Genomic DNA, 27,081 nt, shown 5'->3' with positions numbered 1-27,081 from the left:
CGATAGTCAAACACTTCGTCAACTTCAAATGGCCCCAATTAGGTAAGAATCTATCATTTTTGGGGTTTATTTCGCTTTAATTCGACGAATCGAGAAAAAAATTTTCTAGGGTTTTCGGTTATTTATCCAGATTCGGGCGACATTCATGCTTATTTACTTCCGAACGTAGTCGTGTTCTTCATTTCTCAAGAACATCGACAGTCTTCGGGAGAAATATTTGTTGGTTATCTGCCGAATATTGTTGGCCATATCTTCCTGGATACAAACTGGTAATAATCGGTAGTTTAATGAAATTTTTTGCTCCCGAATATATTTAAGTAGACACACAGTATTCGGAAGTACACTCACTACCGAATATATATATTGAAAAAATCTCAAAATTTCTGATATAGGAAAAATCTCATTTTGGGGACAGTATTTATTCGGAGTACAATATAATGTTTTATACCTCCGATTGTGTATGATAAAATTTTAGAGTTTCTGAACTCCAGTTGATGAATATTCGGTTGTAAACATGTTTAGTTATATTCCGATTATTTTTCATTCGGGAAAAATATGTGTCTTCTTACTTCCGAATTTGTTTATTCGGGTTATAGTTGTGTACTTTGTCTTCCGATTGTGTAGGATGAAAAATTTAGAGCTTCTGAACTCCAATTGATGCATATTCGGTTGTAAATATGTCTAGTTAGCTTTCGATTGTTTTGTATTCGGGAACAGTATGTGTCTTCTTACTTCCGAATGTGTATATTCGGGTTATATTTCCATACTTTGTCTTCCGATTGTATAGTTTGTAAATATTGTTCCTTTCTTTGTTGTTTAGACAAAGTCGAGAAAGGAGGAAGAAAGTGACAGCTAGTGCTAGGAGGGAAAGGAGTGCCAAAGATAATTCAAGTGCTCAACAAAGCTTAGAAGAACAAAACAGTCAACAAGGAGTGCAACCAAGTGCTGAACAAAGTGTAGAACAACAAGGCAGTGAACAAGGGGTGCAACCAAGTGTTGAACAAGCCGCTCAACAAAGTGCAGAACCAACTGCTCCACAAGTTACACCCCACCATGAAATTGAACCAGTTGATACAGTGCTAAGAGTAGAAGAAGAAGGACAACCAAGTGGTACCCAAAAAGCCAAAAAAGGAAAAGATGGTGTAAAGAAGGATATTGCTAAGAAAGCATCACATCTTGTCCCTCAGCACTTGAAGAAGAAGGGTATTCCAGCAGGCACAATCCTTGGGCTACCAGCGGATAGAGGAAAATTGCTATTTGGATACAAAGACTCATGGGCCAGAGAAATATACGAAACCGAGGTAATAAAATTACTATTTTTTATTAATGTATTGTCTATGTGTTATATCGTAATATTTGTATTAAGGATTTTTTTATGTACTTTAATAAGATCATCAAGATGCGGTCCGTCTACTTAAACCTACCGCTGCACCAACAAAAATGCTTGCGTGTCCTTTATCCGGTGAATGTGAAAGGTTCAAGTCAATTGTTGCCAACTCGGGGTTAGCTAATGCCGCCGAGAATTCATTATTGGAACATGATCGTGTGGCCATATCGGCGTTCGTGGAGAGAATGTATCCTGACCGATACTTTCCATATGCCATTTGGGGAGATGAAGATTACCCCGGATGATGTTGTGCAGATTCTTAACCTTCCCGACCAAGGCACAACTGTGAAGTTTAACTACACAAAGCAGTTAAGTTGGGCACAACTTTATGCTCTAACTAAAAAGTGCTTAGGTTGGGATGAAGAGACAACAACAACAGAGTTTAGGAGGCATGCAAGTTACAGAACAAGACAGATCAACATTACACCTTTGATGAATATGTTCCGAGGCACCTTGGAGAAGGAAAAGAATGGAACGTTAACTGATGAGCAAGTGAACCACGCTGCCACCGCGTATCTCCTTTGTGTATTGGGATGTGTCATATTCCCCAATACTTCTGGCAACCGGATCGACGCCAACCTTATACAACTTTTGGATCCTCTCCATGAAGTCGGTGACTTTTCTTGGGGCACGGCATGCCTAGCATTCTTGATGGAAGAGTTGAGAAAGGCTTCGAGGCTAGGAACCTGCCAAGTTTCCGGGAACGTGGCTCTATTGCAGGTTTTTTCTTTAATTCTGTAACTCACTCTATAGTTATTCGGTAGACAATACATATGATGCATATTCATAACTCCAAATGACGCATATTCGGTAGGCAATGATCAATCTCTTTTTCCGAATGTTGGTTATTCGGTGGCTAGGTACTTATTTTTGTTTCTGATTATATATATTCGGAAATATTCTTTTGATATTAGCACCGAATAAACAGGCCAGAAAAACTATAGGTTACTGAACTCCAAATAACGCATATTCGGTAGGAAATGATCCATCTCTTTTTCCGAATGTTGGTTATTCGGTGGATAGGTACTCAGTTTTATTTCCGATTATATATAATCGGAAATATTCATTTGATATTAGAACCGAATATACAGGCCAGAAAAACTATAGGTTACTGAACTCCAAATGACGCATATTCGGTAGGAAATGATCCATCTCTTTTTCCGAATGTTGGTTATTCGGAGGCTAGGTACTTATTTTTGTTTCCGATTATATATAATCGGAAATATTCATTTGATATTAGAACCGAATATACAGGCCAGAAAAACTATAGGTTACTGAACTCCAAATGACGCATATTCGGTAGGAAATGATCCATCTCTTTTTCCGAATGTTGGTTATTCGGTGGATAAGTACTCAGTTTTATTTCCGATTATATATAATCGAAACTAATGTTTGGAAATTACTACCGAATATACACAATCTATTTACTAAAACTTGGTTTCTTATGTATATAGGCATGGATATATGACCACTTCCCTATCCTGAAGTTGGCCGGAGAGAACCTGGGGTGGTGCAAAGGTACTCCTAGAGGAAAAAAGTATACATTTGAAGACAAACCATGTCATGGATCTAGGTGGTTCCAAGGGCCAATATAGAAGGTTAGACATCCCATATTCGGAAGTTTTGGTAACTAAGTTAACTTCCGATTATTTCAAGTTCAAAATTTGAAAAGTATCAGTTTTTCCCAAATTCTGATTTTTGGGCCATCGTACATTCGGGACTTTACAAAAAAAATTATCCTCCGAATATTACAAGTTCAAAACAAACCATGCCATGGCTCTAGGTGGTTCCAAGGGCCAATGTAGAAGGTTAGACAGCCCATATTCAGAAGTTTTGGTAACTGAGTTGACTTCCGATTATTTCAAGTTCAAAATTTGAAAAGTATCAGTTTTTCCCAAATTCTGATTTTTGGGCCATCGTACATTCGGGACTTTACAAAAAAAATTATCCTCCGAATATTACAAGTTCAAAACAAACCATGCCATGGCTCTAGGTGGTTCCAAGGGCCAATATAGAAGGTTAGACATACCATATTCGGAAGTTTTGGTAATTGAGTTGACTTCCGATTATTTCAAGTTCAAAATTTGAAAAGTATCAGTTTTTCCCAAATTCTGATTTTTGGGCCATCGTACATTCGGGACTTTACAAAAAAAATTATCCTCCGAATATTACAAGTTCAAAACAAAACATGTCATGGCTCTAAGTGGTTTCAAGGGCCAATATAGAAGGTTAGACAGCCCATATTCGGAAGTTTTGGTAACTGAGTTGACTTCCGATTATTTCAAGTTCAAAATTTGAAAAGTATCAGTTTTTCCCAAATTCTGATTTTTGGGCCATCGTACATTCGGGACTTTACAAAAAAAATTATCCTCCGAATGTCTTATTCGGAGGGAATACATGTATCGTTAGCAACCGATTGTAGTGCATCATTGATACGAAACCTCAACGACCATATTTTCAGAAACCTCAACGGCCATATTTTCAAAAATTAGAGTCGTTGGAACTCTAATCTATATAAGGAGGGTAACCCCTCTCAGTTATTATTGAGTAAAAAAACAGAATGAAAAACTTTTTCAATGGAAAGTCCATCATCAATCGACAACATACTTCGAAGATGCAAGCGAACAGCTACATCAATTGCAGCAATGGAAGAAGAAATACAAAAAAGGAACAAACAACCCAAAAAAATTAAACCATCGTTACTCCTTCAACTCTTTTCTTTGGATGGTCCTCGACACTTCGGTGTTCGGCCTACCGGTGTTCTTTTGCTTAATAGGTTCCTCCAAATTATGCATCAATATTTGCTTTTTGGTGCCGTTTGATGTAGCGTAACGCTCGGCTATTCGTGCACATAATTCCGACTCCAAGAAAGACGGACCATCAACTACCGGGGTGTTCGGAGTGAAATTTAATTGCTTCCAAAATGGGTGAATATCATCGATGTCAATCACATCAACATACCTACCCAACTTATGACGACACGGGAGTCCAATACCTATCATATCCTTGCAAACACAAACCGTATTCTCGTCATCATAAGTTTTATATAACTTCAATTGTTTCATCATGCGATTTATTGCCCATCTTGAAACTTTATGAACAACTCCCCTTAGAAGCAATTTTTCCTTAATATGTTCCATCGGGAATTGGTGTACACTAAATTGCATACATTCCTAATCTTTACGAGATCACGATTGGTGAATTCATGGATTGCTTCTTGGATCGACACAACTCCATTTTGACTACCAATTAGTATTTTCTTTAGTCGACCATGAGACCCCTCCGCAATGCTTGTCGCCTCGTTCTTGAAGTTACGATATTCATATGTCCATGCAAACACAAACCTCTCCTTAATCGTTAACCATTGTTTTTTACAATACTCAACCGGTTTTGGGTAGTCCGTGCCGTATTCATCCTCAAATTTCTTCAAGTTACATTCGTAAATTTCATGTCTGCATTTGATGTGGTTTTAACTTGGAAACCATTACATGTCCAATTAAATCCAACGGATCATCATGGTTGTGACAACCGTTATCAACTCTATACATTTTATACTCTTTACCTTTAATACCATCGGGCTTATAGAAGACAATCTTAAATGGGCATCCTATCTTCTTTGTATTGCTTCGGTATTTCCTATTCGTCTTCTGTACGTACTTACTATTCTTTCCCTCGTGACTCTTTCGCGTCCCACCTCTCTCACAAATCATTTCAAATCGAGTGTCACTAACATGATTATTTTGAACTACCACGCACATGTTATCTTTTGCCTTGTTCATAAGCCATTCCTTTGCCTCCTTCTTACTTCCAAATGTCTAAATGTGCATAAAACAAAACAAATCTAATAAACATAACCATTTAACATATAAATTTTGAAAAAAAAGAAAAGTAGTAATGAGTATACCAAATCGTTTGCATAGTATAGGGAAGTGTCGGGCCTCAAATAGAAATCATCAACAAACTCTTCAACGGCCTGCATATGAAAGCAACAAATTATTATACAATAATCGGAGGTTACTAAATAAGTCAAACTGCGGAATATACTATATTCGGACTCCTATCGGTTACACAAAACACCCGATTTATGCAAATGAATGTACACAGTTTACTGAGTGCAAAAAATGATATAATCGGAAGCTAAAATATATAGTAAAACAGCGGAATATAAATAACCGAGAGATATATTTAATCGATAAACATCCGATTTTCAAGTTTTCGGAAATTTTATTTTGAGGCCACTGTTATATTCGGCAGTCAAATAATGTTAAAATATTACCGATTGTAAAGGATAAGAATACTGAGTTTTGAAATTTTTTGAGGAATTCGTTTTTGGGGCTATTCGGGGGTAAATAACTCTACATAACTACCGAATGTAGATTTTTTGGAAAACCAGTTTGGGGTTTTTTCTCATATTCAGCAGTAAACTACTATCTTGGAACTACCGAATATACATATTTGGTACTCAGTGTGTTATATTCGTAAGTTTATTCGAGAAATTATCTACCGAATCTGGGTAGTTCATGGCATTCAATGCATGCAATAATCGGTTTTTCTTGTTTACAAAAGCACACAAACGCATGCAAATCGAGTATTTGAGTTTCTTAACACAATATATGTGTTTTACATGCATCGTTAGCTTCAATATCAGGCGATTCTCCATTTTCTTCCATGAAAGGATCGTCTAGGTTTTCCTCTCCGCAAAAGTTTGGATCATTCAACATATACCCCAAATCGTCTTCGCCATGATTCTCACCTTCTTCTTCATATCCATCCATTTTTGTAGTGATAAAATGGGTTTTCCCTTTTTTCCTTCACATTCTTCTCTATAACTCTAACAACTCAAAAATGAAAAAGAAATGTAAAAAATGAAACAAAAATCATTCTAATACTGCACCGACTACAATCGGAAGTCTGGGTAATATTTTGGCTTGCGATTACAATCGGAGGATAACAATGTTATCATATCCTCCGAATATATAAGGGTAATTTCGCCATTACGAATTACGCGAGATAAGGGATGGCTACATTTTCCCTTTGGGTGACCTTTTTTGTTTTATTGTTGTCCCCTAAATCCTTTTGAGTGGCCCCTAAAAACGCGAGGCTATTTTTCGTCAAAGCAATTTTCAAGTAATTGAAGCTTAATATAACTTTCGTCACTAGTAAAGATGAACTTGGAAAGCTTACCAACACATATTCGAGAAATAGAGATAAGCGAGATAAACTCGGCTCAAAATAGCAAATGTGTATAATCAAAGTCTATATAGCAAAATGACTTTTGTCTCAAGATAGGATATAAAGTAGATAGACTTTTGAGTGATAGATAAGTTCAAGTCTCCACATACCTTTTAGTCGATGAAGTTCCACCTGTTCCTTGGATAGTTCTTCGTCTTTGTATGATGATCGCCATGGAGTCTTGAGCTCAAATACACTTTCTATCCTAGTCCGAGACTTAGCTATAAGTAGACTAGAAATCAAGACTTATAGTTTTGATCACTAACATTGACAAAAATGCTTGAGATAGCAACGCATGCGAGTTCGACCGAGCAGTGCTCTAACAGTAACACCATGTGGGATAATATATTTGATAAATATGAAGAACAAACCATGAACATCAATTCTCGTGATCCAAAGGATTGGAAAAACACTTCATTGTAATTAACAGGGAAGTAACCGCTTATGTTGCATTAATAATGCAAGACAAGAGAGCAGGCAAGGAGAGTGGTCAAGTGGATGTTGATTTTGAAAGACAGGTTCGAGATTGGAAGCGAAAACATGGTAAACAGTCCGCTTTCGAAAGTTGTTATCATATTTTGAAGGTGTTGAACAAATATAATCTAGATTTCTTATTAACTAATCAACAAGTACCTGAAAGGTCACCATATAATTCTTCTCCCTCAACACCAAATTCAAATTCTTCACTAGATACTGCAAGAAACCCAAAAGGTAATTTATTTTTTAATAATTATGATGATGGTAAGAGAAAACTGCCAGGGAGGAAAAATGCAAGACTAGCTAGAAAATTATTTCAAGAAGGAGGGAGTTCCGGTGGATTTAATATGGCGGAGCTTATGGAACATCAAAAGACCGTCGAGAAGCAAAGATCAGTTGATAGGAAATTTCAAAACAGGGAGAGTAAAAAAAGTCGTCTTTCTCAAGAAAATTTTTGACTATGATAAGCATAACATTCTTCAAGATAACATTTCAATTTTGAACGCCCAGCAAAAACATGTGTGGCAAATTGAATTTGACAGAATTCAAGCACAGATTGAACAACAAGCTGGATTTACTAACAACAATAGTGATGATGATGGAACTGATGGTGAGTTTGATGTAGTAGTTCCTCTAAATGATTGATGTATTAAATTAAGTTTTAATATAAAGTATTGCATTTTAATTTGATATGTTGTTGTTGCATTCTACTTAATATTAGTTTGAAATGAAAAGTTGATTAATTTGAAATGTTGTTGCTCATTAACTTAAATAAAAATTCATAACTTAAATTAAAATAAATAAATTAAACTAAAATACGTAACTTAAATTAAATTACATGACTCATAACTTAAATTAAAATAAATTGAAAAAGCGGGGGTCTAACAACTACACCCAATATTTCGCTTAGCAATCTGTATGGACAAACTCCAATACTTTCTAGAGAATAACCTAGACAGTCATTCTCAATCTAGACAAAAAGTATATCAAAGAGTTTATATCTCAATCTCTCGATTTATATCTTACTCAAGCAAACTGCGAGTCTCAATTTAAATACAAGAGAGATAAACTTGGATGGTACCGAAGACCAATATCCAAGTGTCAATTAATTTAAATCAACAACCAAAAGGTCGAATATTATAATTGATTGAACAACGCACAACCTGTATTATTTCAATTATATAAACAAATATAATGCGGAAAAGAAATAACACAGACACCAGAAATTTTGTTAACGAGGAAACCGCAAATACAGAAAAACCCTGGGACCTGGTCCAGATTGAACACACACTGTATTAAGCCGCTACATGATACTAGCCTACTCCAAGCTAACTTCAGACTAGACTGTAGTTGAACTCCAATCAGTCTCTCACTGATCCAAGGTACAGTTGTACTCCCTACGCCTCTGATCCCAGCAGGATACTGCGCACTTGATTCCCTTAGCTGATCTCACCCACAACTAAGAGTTGCTATGACCCAAAGTCGAAGACTTGACAATAAAAAAAATCTGTCTCACACAGACAAGTCTATTAAAGGATCAATCTGTCTCCCACAGATAAACCCTAAAAGGTGTTGTTCCGTCTTTTGATAATAATCAAGGTGAACAGGAACCAATTGATAATCCGGTCTTATATTCCCGAAGATTAGTCTAGAGTTATCAATCACCTCACAACAATCTTAATAGTATGGTAGAGAAATTGCTCTCTTCATTGGATCTCGTCATTGATGATTATGAAATTTAAAATGAGAATAGAGATAGAGAAATTGGTGAAATATAGGTTGAAGTAGGTGTGAGTACCTTGGAGAAATATGAGGGCGTATATATTGGAACCAGTAGCGGGGAAATAATCGTTGCAAAATATCCAGTGGTCGATATAATTAATATCGTCGGCGATACTATTTATATCATCCGCTTTAATGTATAACGCCAACGATAATCTCAATATCGCCAGCATTATTCATAATATCGTTCGCTAGAATGTCTATCGCTTGTTGGTTTTCTCATAGTAGCACAATTGATTTACTATGCCACCTGGTACGCCAAACAACTTTTTTGTTGGTATGGGCATAGGAGTAGGCCTAATGCTATATCTATTTTCCCTAAGTCTTATCGCTCAATGAAACATACATCGCTGAACCATTTCCCCATAAGCACTTCTACGGAGGGGCACGTGCCCCCACCCCAAATCTCAATCCCACAGGGCGTTTTGCTAGTGTACCAAAAACAAACATCTCCCAACTTAATCAAAGGATAAGATTCCTTTCAACATGGACGGTCATACAATTACCGTAAGAAAGCAGGGATTGCGATCCGTATTGATTTAAATTAACCAATCAGAATTCATCTATCATTTCACAAATGGAATTCTCATTGCGATCCGCATGAATATAAAGTAACCAATCAAAATTCATCTACCATTTCACAAAGAAATCCTCATTTTCCTATAAATATCAGTTAACCAATATCTCCAGTAATCACACAGAGTAGGAATTCTCAAGATCGTCATAGTATTCAGAGATTTCCAGCGAGAAATTTTTTCTAGTATTTTTCAATTCAATATGTCTCAGAAGGTAGAGAAAGCAGCACCAGTGGCTGAGAAGAAATCAGTCAAGGAGAAGAAAGTAAAGGTTCCCAAAGAGAAGAAAGAAAAGGTTTCTAAAGAGAAGAAACCTAAATCTGATAAAGCTTCTCACCCTACTTACTTTCAGGTAAAGAATTAAAGAAGCCCTAGAATTCAATTTTAATGTCAATGTCAATTTCAATTTCAGTTATGTTTCTTTTTTAATAGGGTTTTCATTTATTGGGATTTTTGATTAATTTAGGGTTCGATTTTTGATTGTGCAGATGATTAAGGAATCTTTGTTGGCATTGAATGAGAAAGCTGGATCGAGTCCATATGCAATCGCTAAGTACATGGAAGAGAAACACAAAGATGTATTGCCATCAAACTACAAGAAAATGTTAGGTGTTCAATTGAAGAATTGTGTTGCTAATCAGAAATTGATTAAGATTAAAGCTTCTTTCAAGCTTTCTGATGCATCTAAGAAAGAGATCAAAGCCAAAGCTGTTGTTCCTAAACCAAAAAGTGTGAAATCTGTTGCTGCTGCTGATGACAAGACCAAGAAGAGGAAGAAACCAACAACATCATCATCTAAAAGTGTGAAATCTGCTGCTGCTGTTGTTCCAAAATCGAAAACTACTGCCGTCAAGAAATCCGTAACTACTACTGCTGCACCAAAGAAGAAGAAAACTGCTGCTCCAGCAAAGAAAGTTACTGCTGCTCCTGCAAAGAAAATTGTTCCTGGGAAGAAGACCAAGAGAGCTACTACTCCTGTTAAAGCTAAACAGCCTAAATCAATCAAATCTCCTGCTGCTAAGAGAGCTAAGAAGTCTACTGCTGCTTAATTAGATGCATAGAGAGCATAATTGGTGTGCGTTTTTTTTTTGTTTTTAATCTTGTTAACTGAGTTTATTTAGATGTGATGTGAATGTAAAAAAATGAAGTTATGAATTTCATGGATGTTTCTTTTACTGCGTTTTTGTTGGTTTATCCTGCATTCTATGATCTTTCCAAGAGTTTTTATCTGTTTAATTCTTGAACTTATTGAAGAGATCAGTCGATCTCAAATAAGAAACATAGTGTACAGTTAACTGTGGATGTTTGCAGATGGCCATGAAGAACTGGCAAGATCTTGCTAGTAGCCAGGATGGAAATCATGTATAGCAAGCTTCAGAAAGTCAGCCTGCGTTAAATCCTTGTATATCTGCGCATTAAGTTTACATTGGTATACATGAATGCTTGTTATCTTGACTTCTCTTCCTTGTAAAGCCTTTATGTTGGTATCTTTTACTTTTAGAGAGCATCCACATTGGTAGGATCTCGTAATAATAACTAGCCAATCTTTACCAATCTTTTACATTGTGAACGAACCCTACAATTAGTGGTAGCTTGGACGCTCATACGCTTAATGGTAACCGTTGGCATTTACTTCTAACGAAGATTATTCGGGACTCGATTCCGTTTATATAGTTGATTTAATCATCAAACGAGAAATAAATTTACGCAAAGTTACGTGATCATCCTAGAAGAATTGCAGGACAACTTTAAATGCATAAGGTCCATAAAGAAGAAGTGCAATAAACTTACCCTGCTACCTTTTTGGTGAAACATTCGAGAATTGGCTGATAAACACTCGTACCAGAAATGATTTTCACGAGTTCTCTTGTATAGTTGCAGTCCTCGGGGTACTTTAGAGGGAGATAGACCTTCACCTGTACCACAAAAGAATTTCACCACTCCTCATGAGGAACGTTGGCAAAATTTGTAACCTCAAGGGACACCTCATTAGGCCGTCAATATTTGTTCGCATATACCATTTTGCATTGAAGCCAGATAAGGCGTTTATATGTTACAAACTAGAATAGACGCCATTGTTAAAATATGGAACAGTACAAATGCACACGTTTAAATGTTTTAGGAAGTGAAAGAATTAATATTTCATTGATAATGGTAAGTACATCCGTACTTAGATCTCAAAAACAACAAAAACAAACTGCTGAAAGCAAACAATCAAAGCCATTGATAAGGGTAGTAAGAAGTCTTCCCTTTGACAAGGTTGACCTGATACCTTAAAGCCCATTGCTTCCAGTTCCATTTAGACCAAAGCCAGCGGCATATCCATGATAAGGGAGAGAGGGATTGGGGATCTGATAGTTTTGAATAATTGTAGAGCTAGATGTGCTGCCCATTCGATAATTATTCCCTGGTAAGAATGAGGTTAAATTGAGCTGCAATTCATCTGCTCGTTTAGCAACCTTAAGTTTGAGCGCATCAATAGCACCGCATAAAATTTCCAACTCTTTTACCCCTAAATCATCAATAGGATCCCACCAATATTTACTCTTATTTTCTTCGGCCATCTTTCTCAAAGTCGCCCCTCTTTTTTTCTCGGCTTCCAACCTGTCAAGTGCCTCGCTATATTCTTTGTTTAGTTCAAGAATTCTGGCTTCACGATGAGGCATGACAGGTGGATTTGGAATCCGAGTATCTCCCGAGAGGTAACGATCGATAACAGTTTCACTGTTGATGTATGAATAAGGTTGCCCAGCAGGTGAATTTACAATTACAGCTACATGAGCACCGCAAAGGGTACCAAGTTCATGAGCCTTCTTGAAGATACCTCCTTTACGTTTTGAGAAGGTAACCTGTCTTGTGTTTTCATTCCCAATTCTTTTGATTTCGATCTTTTGTTTACCCATGCTTGGTTTTCTTGCCATTATTGAAATTAAATTTCGGGTATTATTTGTGTTTTTTTTCTTTTGGAGTGGTGAGATAGTGAAGACAGATATTTATAGGGGTCGAGATTTGTGTGAGTTGTATAGTAATAAATGGTAATAAATTCATTAATTTACTGGTTAAAGATTTAGTCTTAATTTTTTTTTTCTTACATTAATTCTCATTCTCATTATTGCACTCTGCTACTCTATACATGATTGAATTTGACACTGCAGATTCATGAATATGATCCATAAGTGTATGTGTCTTGACTTGTCTTCCATAAAAAACCATATACATTTGCCATCCTTCAGCGAGTCGGATCTCTTTTTCAGTGACTAGCCCAATCTTTACGTTTGGATGAACTACAACGTTTGGTAGGACGCTCGCTCATATGTAACGGTAATCGTCTACATTTATAGAGTTTACAAAGAATGATCGAAACTGAATTGCCGTTTATATTGTTAATCATCAAACGCGAAATCAGTTTACGCATAAGTAGACATATTAGGAGATACGTAGTGTTTGGACTCAAGACTGTGTCTTGAGTCCTACGTATTCGGTATGGATTCTGAGACCAACTTGGATAGTCCATGTAGATGATCTGTTTACGTAAGTAGCAAACTTGAGACCCAAGTAATCGGTCTCAAGTCGGTAGGTCTAGGGTTTGTGTTTTGTAACCCAAGTTTGGTCTTGTATAAGTAAAGACGTGATGAATGAATGGAAACACAGTGAATTACCAAAACTTAACATGGCATCAAGAGCCGGTTAAGAACCCTAAAAGAAAACGATGGATGGTGAAACAGATTCATCCAAAGGGAAAAATATAGAGTGTGATATGCAGAAGAAGAATCCAGTCTACCATCTAGGATCGAGTGATGGTCCAGGTATCATCATCACGCCGATTGTTCTAAAGGGGTCTAACTATGATGAATGGGCTAGAGCCATAAGGAGATCATTGATAGCTAAAAGGAAGTTTGGTTTTGTTGATGGAACAATCACAAAACCTGAAGATAGTGACCAGTTGGAAGAGTGGATTGCTGTCCAGTCAATGCTTGTTTCATGGATTAGCAACACGTTAGATTCACCAATTAGATCGAGCTTGGGAGACTATGATAATGCAAACTTGCTGTGGACACAGTTGAAGAGAAGATACTATGTTGTAAGCGGAACAAGAATCTGTCAGCTGAAAGCTTCGTTAAGTGAGTGCAAACAAAAGAAAGCAGAAGGTGTAGCTGAGTACTTTGGGAGATTGAACAAGATATGGGATGAGATGGTAACATACATGAAGGTACCTCAGTGCAAGTGTGGTAAGTGCACTTGTAATATCGCATCACAAGTAAGTATGTTGAGAGAAGAAGACTTTCTGCATTATTTTTTGATTGGATTAGACTCTGTGTATAGTTCCGTGCGTGAACAACTGTTGGCTAGAGACCCGTTGCCATCAACAGATGTTGCATACCAGACAATGGTGAATTCGGAGCGTCTGCGTATAGGAGAAGTAGCTATGTCTACGGAGGTACATGACAATGTGATGGCATTCAGAGTACAATCTGATCAACGTCAACTCAACAATACGTATGATCCTAACAAGCATTGCAAGTACTGTATCAGAGATGGACACTCAGAGGATGGGTGTTTTCAACGTATTGGATACCCAGAATGGTGGGGAGACAGACCTAGAGGCGGAAGAGGATCTGGTCGAGGAGGGAGAACCAATGGTAGAGGGCGTAGTGGCACTAACTTTACCGGTGGTAGAGGTGGTCGAGGACAAGGTGCAGGCAACCAGGTTCGAGCACACAACCTTAATATATCAGGCACAAGGCAATCAGGTGGAGCGTCCTCATCAGAAGCGTCGGGATTGACCGGAGTCACAGCAACACAACTTCAACAGGTGCTTGATTTTTTAAACTCAAGAAAATCCACGCCTCAGCTCCAAGGTAAGAAGAATAAAACTGTTTGGATTGTAGACACGGGAGCTGCAAATCATGTCGCATATAAAAGGGATGACATGATAGAGATAAAAGATATTAAGGCATGCACTATTGGACTTCCAGATGGGAAGTATGCACTTTCTGAGAAGATAGGAACTTTTATCCTTCCTGGGGGTTTGAGACTAGAGAATGTGCTTTATATGCCTCAGATAACTTGTAACTTAATTTCGGTTCACAACTTATTGATGAGAAAAGATGTATTATCCAATGTACTAACAGTTTATGTCTTATACAGGACCGGTTGACGAGGAGGATGATTGGAGTGGCTGAGAGACAAGGTGGACTGTATATTTTCTGTGGTGTGCCTCAAGTTGAAGTTATGGTTGTTAGTGGAGATACGTATGAGCTATGGCATCGACGTATGGGACATCCTTCAGAAAATGTTTTGCAGAAGTTACAAGGAGTGAGTAGGTTAATAAAGAAGAATAATGATGCTTGTGATATTTGTCCACGAGCAAAACATCATATGAGTAGTTTTGCTAATAGTCTCAGTAAATCCAGTTGTATTTTTGAGTTGGTTCATATAGATTTATGGGGTACGTATAAGACTCAGTCATCGTGTGGAGCACATTATTTTTTGACAATAATAGATGATTTTTCAAGAGGTGTGTGGATTTATTTGCTTCGAAACAAAACTGAAGTTGCACAGACATTTCTTAACTTCATTGCTCTTGTGAAGCGTCAGTTTAATAAAGAAAACAAAATTGTTAGAAGTGATAATGGAACTGAGTTCAATGCATTGCGTGGATACTTTCGAACTAATGGGATAGTGTTTGAGACATCCTGTGTAGGTACACCACAACAAAATGGAAGAGTTGAGAGAAAACATCAACATATAATGAATGTGGCAAGGGCTTTGAGATTTCAAGCCAATTTGCCAATAAGGTTTTTGGGGGAATGCGCATTGACGGCTGCATATTTAATCAATCGTACGCCTACACCTATTTTAGATCATAAAACTCCATATGAACTTTTGTTTGGAAAACAGCCTCCATATCATCAATGGAAGGTATTTGGATGCCTGTGCTATGTGCATGATCAAAGTAGTAAAGGGGATAAGTTTGCAAGTAGAGGAAGAAGGTGTGTCTTCCTTGGTTATCCGTTTGGTAAAAAGGCATGGCAAGTATATGATTTAGACACGAAATAATTTCGGGTGTCAAGAGATGTCAAGTTTTTTGAACATCAATTTCCGTTTAAGACTGATGGTGTATCGAGTAAGATGGCGACTGAGATGATGCAGTCGAGATTTAACGCTTCATCTGCGACTGATATGCAAGGTGTATCGGCTGAGAGGGTTCAGTCCAGTCCTTATGAGTACTGGAGTGAGGATGAAAACAGAGAAGAAGTAGTATTAGCTCCTCAAGGTGGAGTTTCAACTGAGACAGACAACGCTGGTGCTTCAGCCGAGACCGAGGATGCTGGTGCTTCTACTGAGACTGAAGGTGCTGGTGTTTCAGCTGAGTCCGAGGGTATGGGTGAGAGAATACAATACGATGTTCCGAAACAACATGAAGAAAATATTGCTTCTCGCAATGATGTTGTAGTTGAGGGTGACATGGGTAAAGGGAAGCGTCAGAAGATCCCTTCTAGAAGACTAAAAGGATTTGTGACGCACACCATTCGAGAAAATAGTCTACCTCATCCTCATTTTACACAATCATCATCCTCAGGTACGCCTTATCCTTTGACATATTATGTTAGTTGTGATAAATTTTCTGCTGTGCATAAGAAATATCTTGCAGCTATAACAGCTGGGTCTGAACCGCGCAACTTTAAAGAAGCCATGAAGCATCCAGGGTGGAGGAAAGCCATGGAAGCAGAAATCCGAGCTTTGGAAGAACAAGGTACTTGGGAATTGCAAGAATTACCGTCGGGCAAGAGAGCACTCGGGAGTAAATGGATTTACACGGAGAAGTATGATGAAAATGGGAAGTTGGTACGATTAAAAGCACGATTGGTGATCTTTGGGAATCATCAGGTTGAAGGGTTGGATTACAAAGAGACATTTGCACCAGTTGCAAAAATGACAACGGTACGTACTTTTCTAGCTGTCGCAACAGTTAAACATTGGGAAGTACATCAGATGGATGTACATAATGCATTTCTTCATGGAGACTTGGAGGAAGAGGTGTATATAAAGATACCACCTGGATTTGCCAAAGGTCAGACAAATATGGTGTGTAAAATGAAGAAATCATTATATGGTTTAAGACAGGCTCCTCGTTGTTGGTTTGCCAAACTATCAACAGCCTTGAAGAAATATGGTTTTCGGCAAGCATACTCAGACTACTCCCTTTTTACTATGACCAAGGGAGACATGCAACTTAGTGTCTTGGTCTATTTAGATGATTTGATTGTTGCAGGGAATAATCTAGTGGAGATTCATAAATTTAAATCATACTTGGGACAATGTTTCAAGATGAAAGATTTGGGAAAATTGAAATATTTTCTCGGCTTGGAGATAGGTCGCAGTAAACAGGGTATTTATATATGCCAGCGGAAGTATGCATTGGATATTATCATGGAAACGGGTTTATTAGGAGCTAAACCTGCTGAGTTTCCAATGGAGACTAATCATCGTCTTGCTATGGCGCAGGGAGATTTGTTTGATGATGTGGAGAAATATAGAAGACTTATTGGTAGACTGATTTATTTGGCAGTGACTAGACCTGATCTTACATACTCGGTGCATACGCTGTCTCAGTTTAAGCAAAAACCGAGAATAGAACATTGGGAAGCTGCACTTCGAGTGGTTAGATACTTGAAAAAGAATCCTGGGCAAGGCATTTTGTTGCGCTCTGATAGTACCCTAAGTTTGCAAGGGTGGTGTGACTCAGATTGGGCAAGTTGTCCTTTGACTAGACGTTCATTGACAGGATGGTTTGTTCGTCTTGGTAATTCACCGGTGTCTTGGAAGAAAAAGAAGCAACCAACTGTTTCTCGGAGCTCAGCTGAAGCAGAATACAGGTCCATGGCAGTAACAACATGTGAGTTGAAGTGGTTGAAACAATTACTTGGTGATTTGGGGGTTCGTCATACGCATGGAATGAAGCTCCTGTGTGATAGTCAATCAGCATTATACATTGCTCATAATCCAGTCTTTCATGAACGAACAAAACATATAGAGGTGGACTGTCATGTTGTTAGAGATGCTATCGTGAAGAAGATTATGTCACCTTCTTACACTCCTACGGCGGTGCAATTGGCAGATATCTTCACCAAATCCTTAGGGAAATCTCAATTTCAAGGTCTTTGGTCCAAGATGGGCATTTGTGACCTACATGCTCCGTCTTGAGGGGGGGTATTAGGAGATACGTAGTTTTTGGACTCAATACTGTGTCTTGAGTCCTACGTATTCGGTCTGGATTCTGAGACCAACTTGGATAGTCCATGAAGATGGTCTGTTTACGTAAGTAGCAAACTTGAGACCCAAGTAATCGGTCTCAAGTCGGTAGGTCTAGGTTTTGTGTCTTGTAACCCAAGTTTGGTCTTGTATAAGTAAAGACGTGATGAATGAATGGAAACACAGTGAATTACCAAAACTTAACAAGACAAAATTACGTAATCATTCTGGAAGAATTTTTGGACAAGTTTAAATGCAAAAGTTTCTATGGTTTGCATAAACACGCATAGACATAAGCAGAGACCATTAGATGAACCGATTTCTAACACAATAATATATCACATTTTCACCGTACATTTTTAGTGAAATAGGAAGACAGTGGACCTTTGCATGTACCACAAAAGAGTTCTTCATAAATAAGTCCTACCTAAAATGAAATTCATGGGTCCACGTGGGTCCACCCCTGGTTGTACATCCTAAAAATCAGAAAGTCCTTCGAGAATCACCAAAATATCACTTGAAAGTTGAAACCAAACCTGAAAATCGCCTTGACCAAAGTAAAAGCACTACTTAGCCTGTTGGAGTCCATATTATTGTTCCCTTGTCCCGAAAGAGGTCTTTGTTTTCAAATCAAATGTTTGCATAAAACTTGTATTAGTACTAAGGATGAGAAATAGAAAAGTAAGTCCGAATAAAACTTTAGGGTTTTGCAACTGCGATTATTATTATATTATTTTCTCGTAACATAACTATGGAGTTGAGCTGCTTTTTCCTCTTGCTTGTAACATGTAATTTTTTTCTAACATAGTACCTCCTTTATTTACATTGTGCAATGAAAAAACTCATATGAGTTTGATTTTTACGTTTCCAGTTTCATCCTTACAGGTTGTAGCATGTAATATAAACAATCGAGGATCTAAAGGATGTTAAGCAGGAGTTTTTAAAGGTAAAGAGATGTATCTAGGGCACTAGCTATGATCATGCATCATATATGATGCATGGGTTTTAAAGTTTAAATATTAAGATATATATTTTATTCCTCGTATTTCCTGCAAGATTTGATCGCTAGGTTTATATTTACTGATTTAGTCACAAATATTCTATAGCACGTACGTTCATGATCAGATTGCCTGATAAGATTTTTCATTCTTCACTGTACACCGATATTTTCATAAAATGATTACTAATTGTGTTGATGGAACGATGCATGCTTTTTCCTTTTCCTATTCAAATCTATTATAGGTCTTTCCAGCATGTTCTTAATTTCCTTGTTTTCATCAGATGTTGAACCATATGGGAAAGCTAAGATATGATATGAACAAAAAGGCGGATTACCTAGAGAAGTTTCCAATACGTATTACAAACATGGCATATCTGATAAGTAAATGATTGAGACTCATTTCTATATATATCAAGTATGATGTTGGGTAGTGTTTACGAGGAGTGGCCAGGTTGGTCACTTGTATCACTGTGTTAGACATTTTAGAAATATGAAATACAATTATTGTTGGGGTTAGAGCCATCTTTTTTATTTATTTTTATTTTTAGTAACTAAATCTTTTATTGAACTAATAGGGATCAGGCATGAAACACATGGATAACAAATCAACAATCCATGGGGAGTAATCATCCATCTCCCCTATAATAAGTTTATCAGTTCTGACTTCTTTTTAAAAATGACCTCATCTATTTGATTGTAATTCCTATTAATATAAGAAATTTTACTGAAATTAAAAGAAGAAAGCAGTAACTTAATCTCTCTAATGAATTTGGAGTTTTCCCATTTGACTTGAACATCATCAGAATTTATTGAATTCACTACGACTTCTGCATGGCTATCAGGTGAAACTTAATTGTCAACCTAAACTCTGCATCCATCTCACAACTTCTAGTATTACCATACATTTTCTTGCTTCAGTATCCATCACTCCGGCTGCATATGAACCTTTGACTCTAACATGCTTACCTGTATTAGAAGAAAGCACCATACCAGTGCCAGCATCATTAGTCAATTAATCAAATGAAACATCAACATGTAAACGTACCAGTGAGAAATCTCTAGTATTGTTATCCATAACAATAACAATATCTATAGTAGGTTCAATAGGATTAAGAGACATGTGAAAATTATTGATATGAAAATTAAATCTTGAAACAGTGTTAGTTGAGTGTAGAGTTTTATCCCGAAAGATGCATTCACATCTCTCATTCCAAATTACCCAGCAGCCAACCATAAGAGTATTCCTCCATTTATTCGTTTCAGCAACTCCCACATTTTGTATATTGGTGAACTATGACAGCATCCACTCCATGATTGAATTATAGTTGTTCATGACTTGATCAATATCAATATTAACCGTTCTCCACACTGCCCTGGCATGATTACAACTGATTAAGAGATGATAAATAGATTCTTCTCCATCATTAATTACAAATACCACAATAAGTTTTTATCGTATCGCTATGAAGAGAAAGTCTCAATCTTGTTGGTAAAATGCCTCTTAGGCATTTCTATATAAACAACTTAATCTTGTGTGGTAATTTTATCTTTCATAAAGCCTTCCAGGTACATTGTTTAGTGCATCTTGATTATTCACTCTATTCTCCACAAATTTGTTGTAGGCACTCTTAATAGTGAAAGAACTATCTTTAGTATTATTCCATTTAACTACATATTCCTCATATGGAGAAATGGACATATTCTTTATCACGTTGACAACTTTAGTAGAGAAGAGTTGGTATAATAATGAAATGTTCCAAAAAAAATAATTTATGATCATCAGTTCACAAACCAGAGAATAAGAAACATGTGCTGGATTTAAAGGAGTTAGTTTAATATCCAAATCTATAATCCAATTGTCATACTATATTCTTGTGATTTTTCCATTGTTAATCTCCATGCAGTAATTATCTTGAAGGATAGATAGACCAGTCTCAATTCCCCTCCAGACCCAAGAAGTATTATATTTTTTAGAATTGATATGCAAAAAATCTTCATTCTTGAAATACTAATAATGCGGAAAACAAACTAGAAACATTTCATCCGTCGGGTTGCTCCATAAACCTCACTACGATCTAGGATAAGAATAAGACAAAGAGAACTAAATAGATGCAAGACATAAACAAAAGCAATAAGTAAAGAAATTACTCACAAATTTAACGTGGTTCAACAATATATACAATGTATGTATATTGTCTACATCCACCATAACGTCTACGACCTCTTTTTTTATTATGGAATCCCTAACATGAGAATTACACAAGTATTGAATAATCAAATTCGTCAACTCACCACAATATGAGTGAACACAAGAAACTCTCATAAACGCTCTATAACTCTAAAAGGGTATCTTCACGTGAACGAGATAATAATTAACTTATTATCTACCACAACGAGATGATCTTCTCTACACACCCTGACATAAATTATTCTTGGACGCCTTCTGCTCAACACCAATAATTTTCTCCAGTACCCCCAAGATGATCTTCTCACCAAACACGACGTCTTACCAACATCTTAATATGAATACTCCACCACGACATATCTCTTAACATCGATAAGTATTCCATAAGCACCATGATGATGTACTAATCCACCATTATTGGTCTCTCACATCCACCCTAAAAGGTGGGATGAATTCCTCACATACCTAATGAGAATTTCCTTGAGAACTCATAGTTAAAACCCATAGCCTAGGCCTCCTTTTATAGGAGTCACATTACTTATTCTACAAGAATATGGTTTCCTTTATTTAGCTATTAAGGTCCTAGAATTTAGGATCCAGTAGAAAATTATGGTTTATTACAAAATTTATGACCGACAAAGTTTGGGTTATCCCAAACCCAAAACTGACCGACCATTACAAGTTTGAATTTATCTTAAACACAAAATCCTCACCAACAACATAATAATTCTCCATCTCGGATCATGCATTTATGCATGAGACATTTAACATGTTATCCCTTTATCTTCTGAAGAACAAAAAAACGATTGCACCATCACTTGTTGCATAAATATCCTCAATAAGAATCAAACTGAAATGTAGTTTACCCAAATTATTCCATATAACCTCCACCATAAGCAAGCAAAAAAAACTTGAAAGTCACTTACTCAAGACTTAATAGTCCAACATATAAGTGATTGTACAAATATCCACCACGACGAAAAATTCTTGACCATCTCACCAACCATGCAATATCTTGAGATATACCTTACTCATTTATGTTTACAACTCCACATTGATTGGAAACATTCTAGGTGTATTGTGTACCAACTCAATCATACCATACACGATCATTGTCCATATGCTACCAATCGATCTTGGTTACAGTCATCATGTACACTTGAGCCGTTGCTGCCCCTTCAAACTTTCTCCATACAAACCCAACTCCGTCTTGGCCTATGTTGTTCCACCTAAGTTAATATTCCGTTCCAATTAAGTTACTAACTTTAACTTGCGCTCCATACCCTTAGGGATGACATCCATAACAACCCTACCAATAAATGAAACTACCACAATATTTTTCGAGCATCTACCTAAGCACCTTTAGCAGAAGCATAACCTTCGTATAAACTCCAGCTAACTCAAGTGCTTCTTAAAACAGCTGATCACACACTTTCTATTTGGACGAGCATATTTACTACAAAAAGTTAACGAGATACTCTGTTAGTTTATACTAAACCAACCTTTATATTAGCTTTAAGAAACTAACTTTCTTGTATGTACCAATGCATATTGATCATGAATCAAACTGCGCACCAAATACAACCAATCCATGGATCATTGTCACTGTGTGCCAATATCGATCTCATCTCTATGAATCTTGCTTTATCGAGCCTGTCTCCGATTGGATCATGATTCTATGACCATATAACACAAATTGAGTTTTACTCATATATAAAAGATCATCATATATTCAGCCAATGCTTACATACCAAAAACATGTCCAGCTTCACAAAGACTTTGACAGCTGACACAAAAATCTTCTCACCGTTTCAGCAACCTCAACGGGCTTTGACATACTTGTCAATCTAGTTTTTTATCAATTTCTTTAGCAAGTATGTAGTTACGACTTCATGGCAGTCAAACGACAACTCAATTCCGGTTCGGATAAAATTCTGACTAGTGTCGATCGAAGAATTCACTGTTACCCTCGTAACAATGCATAATGTCATACATTTTATCTTGTGCATATCGCGTTCTCAATCTTGCTCAAAAAGTACATTAACGTTGTGAAATCTGATAATTCGTCATTCACACAAAGACCCAATCACACACAACAATAATCTGAAACCTTTGGCAACTTCTTCAATCTTCAAGCAATTCAAGATGCTGATATGTTTATCTTCTCATGATATGTATATAAAATAAACTGGCGGAAACTATAATGTTACTGAACCAAATTTCTCAAAATAAATTATACCTTCATCTCTACAGTCTTTGTCACTATTGAAATCAATTTCAATAACTGTAGCAGACAAGCAACTGCCCATACCATTTCTATAATGTAGTTTTCTCTAACCGAAAGTCTCAAACTGACCATTAGGAAATCGAGTATCCAATGGATAATAAAAGTTGACGGAATTTTTTTCGAAATCGCAGCCCTGCCAATTTCATGCACCGTGTTTTCTCCTAGTAGTATGCACCACCCCCATAGCCACACCACCGTACATATATATTATGTAGTATTATATCTTCATTCTTTAAACTCTTGAAGTTTCCAAGCGATACTTTTTTAATTCCTCACAACGGGTCTTTACCAAAGTATAAGACCAATCTGTTTCTCCCAACGGTCTTGCACTTCAACTAGCTCTAATCGACTTTCAACGGTATACAACCAAAAAAAAATCGACTAATATTTTATCTTTTGATTTTTGTCAATCTGAGAGGACTTACTCCAATACACTTTCTAGAGAATCAACTAGACAGTCAGACCCAACCTAGAATAAAGTATATCAAATAGCTTAATATCTCTAACTCTTAATTCAATCCGCAATCAACAAATAGAAATCTGCGAGCCTGATTGAATATAAGAGGAGTTACTTGAATGGTACCAAAGACCAATGTTCAAGTGTCAATCAATGTAATCAACAACCAAAGGTTGGATATTCTAATTGATTGATCTTAATGCACAAACTGTGATATTTCAATTATATAACAAAATATAATGCGAAAAATAAATAACACAGACACCAGAATTTTGTTAATGACGAAACCGCAAATGCAGAAAAACCCCGGGACCTAGTCCAGATTGAACACCACATGTATTGAGTCGCTACAGACACTAGCCTACTACCAATTAACTTCGGACTGGACTGTAGTTGAAGCCTGATCAATCTCACACTGATTCAAGGTAAAGTTGCGCTCCTTACGTCTCTGATCCCAACAGGATACTACACACTTGATTCCCTTATCTGATCTCACCCACAACCAAGAGTTGCTACGACCCAAAGTCGAAGACTTGATAGACAAATCTGTCTCACACAGAAAAGTCTATAGGAATGAATAAATCTATCTCCCACAGATACCCAAGAGATTTTTTATTCCGTCTTTTGATAAATCAAGGTGAACAGGAACCAATTGATAAACCGAACTTATATACCCGAAGAACAACCTAGTATTATCAATCACCTCACAATAAACTTAATCGACTAGCGAAGTTATTGTGGAATCACAAACGGTGAAACGAAGTTTGTTTGTGATTACTTTTCTATCTTGACTATCGGAGATGTAAAATCTCGATCCAATTATTTCAATTATACTCAACTCGATAAAAACATCAAGATCAGATCACGCAACTATAAAGATAATAGTTGGGTCTGGATTCACAATTCCAATGAAGTCTTCAAGTCGTTAACCTACAGGGTCTCGAAAAGAAACCTAAGGTTAAAGGATAATCGACTCTAGTTATGCAACTAGTAACATACATGAGGTATGGGGATTAGGTTTCCCAGTTGCTAGAGTTCTCCTTTATGTAGTTTTCAAATCAGGGTTTGCAATCCAAGTTACCTTGGTAACAAATCATTCAATATTCACCGTTATATGAAAAACCTGATTCAACCAAGCTAATATCTTTCAACCGTTAGATCTAACTTAGCTCGTTACACACAAATGAAATGTACCCTCATTTAGGTTTATATAACCGTACCTAAACCTGTACACCATATTGGTTCAAAAATATTTAACCGAGGTTAGCCATATGATTACTCTCATATCAACCTTATTCATCTTAACCATAACTAGTTCAAATGATTCAAATGAAACTACTTAATAATTGTTCAATTGTTTAGAAAAAACAATTGAAATAAAATCTGTTTGATTCACTTGAATCAATCATGAACATTATAGCCACGGTTTGCAAAGATTGCATTCCTTATGATTTAAATGTTTAAGTTCATGGACTTGACCGATTTGACAAAGTAACCGGCTTAAGTATGCGTACGGGTATGCGTACTTAAGCAACCGTTTTTTTAGTTTGTAAAGTTTCCAAACTCATCAGAAATTTTCGGTTCAAAAACTTCCGCCAGTACGCGTACGGGTACGCATACTTAAGGTGACTAGTTAAGAGTTTTGCCAAAACCAAACTCAGCAGAAATTCTCGGTTCGAGAACTTCCGCCAGCATGCGTACGGGTACGCATACTTAACCTGTCTCCTTCACCAATTTCGTATACACACATATGCATACTCTTGGCTTCCGGTTTATGGACTTATACACTAATGTGCGAACACACTATATATGCTATATCCAAAGATGGTTACATCATCAACTATTTATTTCAATCATTGAAACATTCTTCTATAATGTCAATAGCCGTTTTCACACACTATTAACATCAAAGCAATTTTCAAGATATTGAAATAATCATTATTGAAACCTTCCAAATCTTACACCAAATGATTGTATCACATAAACCATGTAAGATGTTACTCGGCAATTTTATCATGATATAAGATGAACTTGGTCGAAGCGAAAGCTTACCAACACATATTTCGAGAAATATGTAAGCGAGATATACTCAGCTCGAAATCTCAAATGTGTATAGAGAAAATTATATCGTAACACGACTTATGTCTCAATATAGGAGATAGTAGAAATAGACTTTCTAAGTGATAGATAAGTTCAAGTCTCTACATACCTTTTGTCGAAGAAGTTCCACAAGCTCCCCTTGTAGTTCTTCGTCTTGAAGAGATGAACGTCGAGAGATTTAAGCTCAACTACACTATCTATGTCCTAGTCCGAGACATCTATAAATAGGCTAGAAATCAAGACTTATACTTTTGATCACTAACATTGACAAACATGCTTGAGATAGAAACGCATGCGAGTTCGACCGAGCAATGCTCTAACATCTTTACTTCCACAGACACACAAATCAATATTTGTATCCCAACTACAATACTCTTGCCTTCTTGTATCTTGCACCGATTAATTGAAAACCGATCTAGTCTTTCAAACAATTCACAAAAATATTTGAATATTGAATAAATAAACTTACTTGAAGTCGTGCATAGGGTTTATGCTCCAATAAGTGTAAATGTCAAATATCCAATGTAGAGCACCACAAACATCAAAACCCACATCTTGAATATATCAAATGCAGATCACCTGGTATACTCTCACTCCCTTTAGAAGTACGCTTTACTTTTCTTTTTTCCCGAAACTGATGAAATCAAATCCCACATATACTTGGAAACATCAAATTCTGCATCTTCATAAGTTGTAACATCAAATCCTCATACTTGATGGAACCAAATCCTTTGTCTTCAAAAATTTTTACCAAACAAAAAATCTAAAACTTCTCTATTCAGAATCTTCTATCTAGCCTAAAGCTCTGATACCAATTGTTGAGGAAATTGTCATCCAACCCAATGCTCTGATATTAATGGTTGGGGTTCAGATCCATCTGCACATGCTAATAATGCGGAAAAAAAACTAGCTAACAAGAAACGTACATTTCTTGGATTAGAAGAAGAGAAAGATAACCAAATAGATGCAAGCCATAAACAAAAGCAATAAGTAAAGAAAGTACTCACATATTTAACGTGGTTTGAATTATATACTGTCTATGTATATTGTTACATCCACCAAAACGTCTATGACCTGTTTCTTTATTATAGAATCACCAACATGAGAACTACACAAGAATTGAGTAATCAATCCGACTCACTACAATATGACTGAACACAAGAAACTCCCACAAACGCTCTATAACTCTAAAACGGTGTCTTCACCCAAACAAGATAATAATTACCTTATTATCTACCACAATGAGATGATCTTCTCTGCACACGTCAACATAAATTATTCTTGGAAGCTTTCTGCTCAACACCAATAATTTACTCTATCACCACCAAGATGATTTTCTCCTC

The 27,081-nt window shown here is 36.7% G+C and overlaps 3 protein-coding genes across 3 annotated transcripts; 2 read left to right on the top strand and 1 right to left on the bottom strand.

Annotated features, from left to right (window-relative positions):
* Nucleotides 1-9,533: 9,533 nt before the first annotated feature.
* On the top strand, nucleotides 9,534-10,628 carry LOC113285911 (histone H1-like). The gene is made up of 2 exons (XM_026534647.1): nucleotides 9,534-9,805; nucleotides 9,942-10,628. The coding sequence occupies exons 1-2, from the start codon at nucleotides 9,656-9,658 to the stop codon at nucleotides 10,500-10,502; spliced, it is 711 nt and encodes a 236-aa protein (XP_026390432.1). The 5' UTR covers nucleotides 9,534-9,655; the 3' UTR covers nucleotides 10,503-10,628.
* Nucleotides 10,629-11,726: 1,098 nt separating this feature from the next.
* Nucleotides 11,727-12,374, bottom strand: LOC113291126 (agamous-like MADS-box protein AGL62). The gene has a single exon (XM_026540696.1). The coding sequence runs from the start codon at nucleotides 12,372-12,374 to the stop codon at nucleotides 11,727-11,729; it is 648 nt and encodes a 215-aa protein (XP_026396481.1).
* Nucleotides 12,375-13,162: 788 nt separating this feature from the next.
* LOC113291125 lies at nucleotides 13,163-15,404 on the top strand. The gene is made up of 3 exons (XM_026540695.1): nucleotides 13,163-14,522; nucleotides 14,678-15,157; nucleotides 15,355-15,404. The coding sequence occupies exons 1-3, from the start codon at nucleotides 13,163-13,165 to the stop codon at nucleotides 15,402-15,404; spliced, it is 1,890 nt and encodes a 629-aa protein (XP_026396480.1).
* Nucleotides 15,405-27,081: the final 11,677 nt, after the last annotated feature.

Source organism: Papaver somniferum, chromosome 6, assembly GCF_003573695.1.
Source record: "Papaver somniferum cultivar HN1 chromosome 6, ASM357369v1, whole genome shotgun sequence".
In the NCBI taxonomy this organism is placed as follows: domain Eukaryota; kingdom Viridiplantae; phylum Streptophyta; class Magnoliopsida; order Ranunculales; family Papaveraceae; genus Papaver; species Papaver somniferum.
Note: the sequence above shows the minus strand (reverse complement) of the source record. Positions and strands in the feature narration are given on the sequence as shown.

What these genes read in the sequence shown, in the direction of transcription:
- LOC113285911 (XM_026534647.1), top strand. Translation starts at nt 9,656, where the DNA reads ATGTCTCAGAAGGTAGAGAAAGCAGCACCAGTGGCTGAGAAGAAATCA. An exon ending in CTCACCCTACTTACTTTCAG is followed by an intron (nt 9,806 to 9,941) that starts GTAAAGAATTAA and finishes TTGATTGTGCAG; the next exon opens with ATGATTAAGGAATCTTTGTT.
- LOC113291126 (XM_026540696.1), bottom strand. Translation starts at nt 12,374, where the DNA reads ATGGCAAGAAAACCAAGCATGGGTAAACAAAAGATCGAAATCAAAAGA.
- LOC113291125 (XM_026540695.1), top strand. Translation starts at nt 13,163, where the DNA reads ATGGATGGTGAAACAGATTCATCCAAAGGGAAAAATATAGAGTGTGAT. An exon ending in TTATATGCCTCAGATAACTT is followed by an intron (nt 14,523 to 14,677) that starts GTAACTTAATTT and finishes GTGTGCCTCAAG; the next exon opens with TTGAAGTTATGGTTGTTAGT. An exon ending in GTTTGAGACATCCTGTGTAG is followed by an intron (nt 15,158 to 15,354) that starts GTACACCACAAC and finishes TTTGGAAAACAG; the next exon opens with CCTCCATATCATCAATGGAA.